At 41.2% G+C, this 6000-nt stretch overlaps 1 protein-coding gene across 2 annotated transcripts in view; it reads left to right on the top strand.

Moving 5' to 3' along the window:
* The window catches only part of SLC1A1 (solute carrier family 1 member 1), a 116302-nt gene extending 111996 nt beyond the window's left edge, over window positions 1–4306 (top strand). For both annotated transcript variants that reach the window (XM_043978063.1, XM_043978064.1), the window contains one exon: window positions 2355–4306. In XM_043978063.1, coding sequence (XP_043833998.1) covers window positions 2355–2601 — 247 coding nt within the window. In that variant the 3' untranslated portion in view covers window positions 2602–4306. The remainder of the gene's footprint in view (window positions 1–2354) is intronic.
* Window positions 4307–6000: the final 1694 nt, after the last annotated feature.

Here is a 6000-nt window from a genome sequence, read left to right on the forward strand (position 1 = left end):
ACTATGATACAGTAGAAAGATCACTGGAATTAGTTAGCATTTTTGGATACCTGTGTTTGAGTGGGGGCAAGTTGGTATTGGCCAAGACAAGGTTAGGGAAGTGTGCTTTAAGCCAACATTAGAACACATGTGAATTAAATATGAGCATAGGCAAGGCAATTGATCTCTTGGAGCCTCAGTTTTCTCATCTGTTAAACGGTAACCCTGTATTAGTGTGAATATCATAGAGTATAGCTTTCCAGCATTAAGATTGTGTGTTTACTTTTTTAAGTATTAAAAAGTATCCTTCCTGAATGTTGTAGAGTAAGCAGTTACCTACCTATAGTCACAACTTTGTTGAGAAACCATGGCTTCAGAATGTTTCAGTAGCTGTCTCATCCTGAACTTCTACACATACTCTTATACTTCAGCACCAGTCAATTAATCAACAAATATTTGCTAAATATCTATTATGTGCACAGTCCCAGAGATTTGTGATAAAAGGAAAAAAAGAAAGCAAAAAACAGGACCTGACCTCATGGTGCTTACAATCTAACTTGTTGGGGGTAGGAGGGAGGAACAACATGTATATATGTATAGACACATGCAAAGTAGGGTCTGCTAGGCAGCAAAGTGGCCTGAAGTCAGGAAGGTTCATCTTCCTGAGTTCAAATCTGGCCTCAGACACCTACTAGCTGTGTGACCCTGGGCAAGTCACTTAATCATGTTTGCCTCAGTTTCCCCATCTATAAAATGAGCTGAAGAAGTAAATGGCAAACCACTCCAGTATCTTTGCCAAAAACAAAACCCAAATAGGGTCATAAAGAGTCAGACACAATTGAACAACTGAACAACAAGTGCGGTATGGACCTGAGTAAAGAGAGCTTTGTGGCAAGGAGACCAATTAAACAATTATAGCAACAATCAAGGTGATATTTGTGAGAGAACCCGAATGAAAATGGTGGCCAGATAAGTGGAGAGAAGGGGATGTCAGATTGACAAGATTTGGCATTTGATTAGATATGTGGAATGAGGGATAAGGAGAGGTCAAAGTTGCAGAGGTTGCAAAAGATCTTTGAAAGGATCATAGTGCCAGAGGTTAGAGCTGGAAGGGACATGAGGGTTCCTCTAATCCCCTCATTTTTTAGATAAGGAGTCTGAAGCCCAGAGAGGCTCGTCCAAGATCACACACATCGGGGAGGCTGGGTGGCGCAGTGGATAGAGCACCGGCCCTGGAGTTCAGATCCAGCCTCGGACACTTAACACTTACTAGCTGTGTGACCCTGGGCAAGTCACTTAACCCCAATTGCCTCACTAAAAAAAAAAAAGAAAAAAGAAGATTACACACATCTAGTAAATGTTGGACTGCAAGTCCAGCACTCTATCTATCCACTACCCCCTATAAGTGGTGCTGTTAACAAAAATAGAAAAATTTGGAAGAAGATTATGTTTAGAGAAAAAGACAATGAGTTCTGTTTTGGGTCATGCTGTGTTTGAGATGTTTATGGGACATCAAGTTCAAAAAATCCAATAAGCACTTGGTGATGTGGGACTAAGATCTCAGGAGACTAGAACTGGATATATAAATCTAGGAGTCAGCTTAGAGATGATAATTAAATCCATGGGACCTAATAAGGTCCCCCAGTGAGGGTATAGAGAGAGGAGAAGTAGGGTCCCATAACAGTGTCTTGGGAGTATAACTAGAGTTAGGGAGCATGATATGAATGATGATTCAGCAAAGAAAACCAAGAAATTCTCAGAAAGGTAGGAGAACCCAAAGAATAGTGTCACGGAACCTGGAGAGATGAGGTGATAAGCAGTTTCAAATACTTCAGAGAGATCTAAGCAAATGAAGACAGAGAAAAGGCCATTAGATTTGGCCATTAAGAGATCATTAGTAACTTTGAAGAGAATAGTTTCAGTTGGACAATGAGAGATTACCCCAAAGTGAATTGGCTTGCTTCAGGAGATAAGTTGCTCCCTATCATTAATGGGCTTCAAGAAAAGGTTGGAGGGGGCAGCTAGGTGGTGCAGTGGATAAAGCACTGGCCTTGGATTCAGGAGGATCTGAGTTTAAATCCAGCCTCAGACACTTGACACTTACTAGCTGTGTGACCCTGGGCAAATCACTTAACCCTCATTGCCCTGCAAAAAAAAAAAAAAAAAGGTTGGATTACTCCTTATTGAGTACGTTGTAGAGGGAATCCTTTTTCAGGTATGTGTTGAACAAAATGGCCACTGGTATCTGTTCCAACTCTGAAACTCTGATTTGCTAGCTTGACTGGAAACTGAATAGTATAGGTCCTTTCACATTCTTCAACCTGATATAAACAAAAAAATCAGATTCTGTCTAATCCAAATGCTCTCTCTTCTAGGGACCGTTTCAGGACCATGGTGAATGTCCTTGGCGATGCATACGGAACGGGAATTGTAGAGAAGCTTTCTAAAAAAGAACTAGAGCAGATGGACGTCACATCTGAAGTCAACATCGTGAACCCCTTTGCCTTGGAATCCACAATACTTGATAATGAAGATGCAGAGACCAAGAAATCTTATGTCAATGGAGGCTTTGCCATAGACAAATCTGACACTATCTCATTTACTCAGACATCACAGTTCTAGAGCCCCTTTTCATACCCAGAGCTGGGAACATTTCAGGACATCACCACAAGAGGGATCTCTCAGCAAATCAAAACATAATTAAGGGGGGGAAAGCAATTAGCCAACCTGAACACTTTTGATTTGATACCCAGACTTCCAGATTATTTTCTATATTGGATGCTCAGCCCTTGCTCCAGAAAGTAGAGGAAGAAGGAGAGGGGGAGAGGAGGATAGAGGGATTGAGTAAGAAAGAAGTTTAATTATCTGTATTTTTTTTAATTATCACTGATTGAATTTGGAAGTGTGTAAACCAGTGGCTGTTGGAATCACAGCTATAAAATGGAGCAAAGATTGTTCAGTTTTCCTGGGCATAGTTCAATGTTTCCCTTTTTCTTTTTTTTACTCTTCTGCCATTCTGAGCCCAGGACTTTATTTGAACTCTCCTTTGATGTGTTTTCTTTTGCTTAACACATCCTTTTTTTCCTTTTTTTTTTTTTTGGCAGATTATTCTGCATCCAAATAGTCCACTGGATAATGTGCCAAACTTTCCATTTTGCACTTGTGTGAAGCAAACTACTTTGGAAAAGAAAGCAGACCAGCAGAGTCTTGCAATAAACATTTTAAGATGGGGGTGGGGTGGGGTGGTCTCATTTTGTGTTTTTAAAATACTGTATTGGAAGCCTAGGAACTATTAACCCCACCACCACCACCACGTTCATTATCAAGAGGTCTATTATATACAAATATTTATTTTTTTCATAGAGTTGCCATATTGAACCGTCGATGTGAAATAAATATTTTCCTTGTTCTTCAAAAGCAACTACAAAGCCACTGTTAATAAGCCTGAGTCTCTATCAGGGGCACAGAAGGAAGAAGTCAATATGGCTCCTACAGTAGCATCTCTATGTACGAGCCCCACAAGAGATGGAAGGAATGAAGATGACCAGAGGTGGCCTGGCCAATACTTTAGGACTTCCAGAATGTAGCTGCTAGAGAAGAAAATCCCCTCATCTCTGCTCTGTAGAGGACAATAAGACGGTATACCACAGAGCCACTCACAGGCTAGTTAAGTTTTTATACTTGTTTCTTAGATCGCAGGGCCCTCTTATCTTTGTCTTATTGCCTCCATCCAGGCCCAAATGAAAGGGCCAGGCTGCAGCAGACAAGCACTAAATGTCCTGGATTGACCAGACCACCAGGACCAGAAGAGGACTGTGCCTATGATGGATTTCCACAGACAAGAAACTCCATAGTGTCTGATGTGTGTATGCAATACCCCAGGAGAGGCTCTTCCATTCCTTGATCCTCATTATTCTCTCCTGGGGAACTGTCCAGCTCTACTGATCATCATTCCCCTGAACTATAAGGAAGCTCATGCTTTGACTGTCCATCATTTTGTAAATAATGCTTAGCATAAAACTGCACTTAACTCTGTTGTCCAAAATAATCAAGTTTCTGCAGTATTAGCCCATTTCAACCTATGCTTTTGTATTTAAGAAAATCAGGAAATGTGCCAAAGAAACAATGAAAAGAAAAGAAATGTGGATATAGACTGACTGCACCTTAAATTAAGTTTGTGAGATTAAAAAAAATGACAAAAAAAAAACCAGCACTGTATGTAATCCCAGCCCCAGAAAATGTCCAGTGTGATGCTCTGTGAATTTTAGAATCCCAGTATCTGTGTTGTTTATATGAAATAAAGCTCTCTCGCTCTAAACAAAGAAAAGTTGACCTTATAATGACTTCCCCATCTTGTCCATGAACTCTCTGATTAGTAACACCAAGGTTTCTAAAGTTGTTTATTAACTGGGGATCTTCTTTGTTTTCCTCAGTTTGCAATCTGCTTCCTAGCTGCACTTTGCTGCTATTAAGTCATAAATGAGAATGTTACCATTCCAATCTAAATAAATTATCTCCTTCAACCTTTCCCCCCGCACTCCTTCCTTCCCTTCTCCATCTATTTATGGAGAGAGATAAGGGTAAATCATTTCTATTTTATATAGGATCATAGATCTCAATCCAGAGGGGACCTCAGAGATCATCTAGTCCAACACGCTCATTTTACAGTAGAAGAAACTGAGGCCTAGGGAGAGTAAGTAATTTGCCCCAAGTCACAAGTAGGAAGTTGGGGTCTGAACCCATGACCTCTTACTCCAAAGTGTGGGGACCAATTTTTAAGTGGGGAGTGCTAGCTAAGCGGCTCGCTGCAATATTGGGGCAAGGAAGGAGACTGGCAGCCTCCCTCAAAACAGAACAAGATTTATTTTAACAAGAACGAAGTTGTAGATGAAAAACTTGATGACTGATACATAGCACCTAGCTATGTGTCGACATATACATAGCAGCTAACACATAGCAATACAAAATACATAGCGCTTTGTTTTGCAAAGCTTTTTAACTTATGATATCTCACTTAATCTCACAATGGCCTTGTCAAGTAAGTAATGTAGGTATTATTATAGCTCTGCTACAGATGAGATGATGGGCTCAAAGCAGGTGTATCTATAGGGCAGAGCTAGGAAATAGAGGAGCTGGGATTTGAATCCAAGTCTTCTGACTCCTAAGTCAAGCTGTCTTCCACTACATGCTACCAAATCGAACACAAGTTTATATTCTCTGGAAGTTATGTAGAGTGCCAAGAATTTGAAACAAACTGTCTCTTCTAATCAGCTAGCTTTGTATATCTTGGGGTAAGAGGACCTGGGTTTGAATGACAACCCTTTTACTTACTAGCTCTATGTACATGACCTTTGGAAAAGTCATTTCGTCCCTCTGAACCACAGTGTGCTTCTTGGGTTGGTCATTCTAAGGTCTATTTTAGCTTTCAATCCTGTGGTCTGTGCAGGCAATTATGAGACATCTATTCAAGAGTGTTGACAGAGGACCCACATTCACATTCCAGCTCTTTCACAACCTACATGACTTGGGCAAGTCACTAACTTCTCTAGGCCTCAGTTTTCCCTCCTAAGGGGCTAGATTAGATGCCCCACAGCTTCTGTTCCCTAACTCAGACAACCTGCTATACAATGGCTACTTCATGAAGTATGCCTGGATGCTAGCCTACCATAGTGTCCCAGAATCTTACATGGCTTTCCATTGCTTCTAGTGAATCAACTAGGCCTTAAGCAGATGTTCCAAGGGCCCATCTTGGCCCTCCAGTTGTTATGACAGTTGGGTGTTGGTGGGCTGCTGACTTTTTATTCAAAATACATTCCTAATGAGGGAGGAGCTCCCTATTGAGGCACAAAATCATTAGTGGTCATTCTATGGCCCTTCAAGTTGTCAGTAATAAAGCAGAGGGGCAGCTAGGTGGCGCAGTAGATAGAGCACCGGCCCTGGAGTCAGGAGGACCTGAGTTCAAATCCGCCCTCAGACACTTGACACTTACTAGCTGTGTGACCCTAGGCAAGTCACTTAACC

Source organism: Dromiciops gliroides, chromosome 1, assembly GCF_019393635.1.
Source record: "Dromiciops gliroides isolate mDroGli1 chromosome 1, mDroGli1.pri, whole genome shotgun sequence".
Classification (NCBI taxonomy): domain Eukaryota; kingdom Metazoa; phylum Chordata; class Mammalia; order Microbiotheria; family Microbiotheriidae; genus Dromiciops; species Dromiciops gliroides.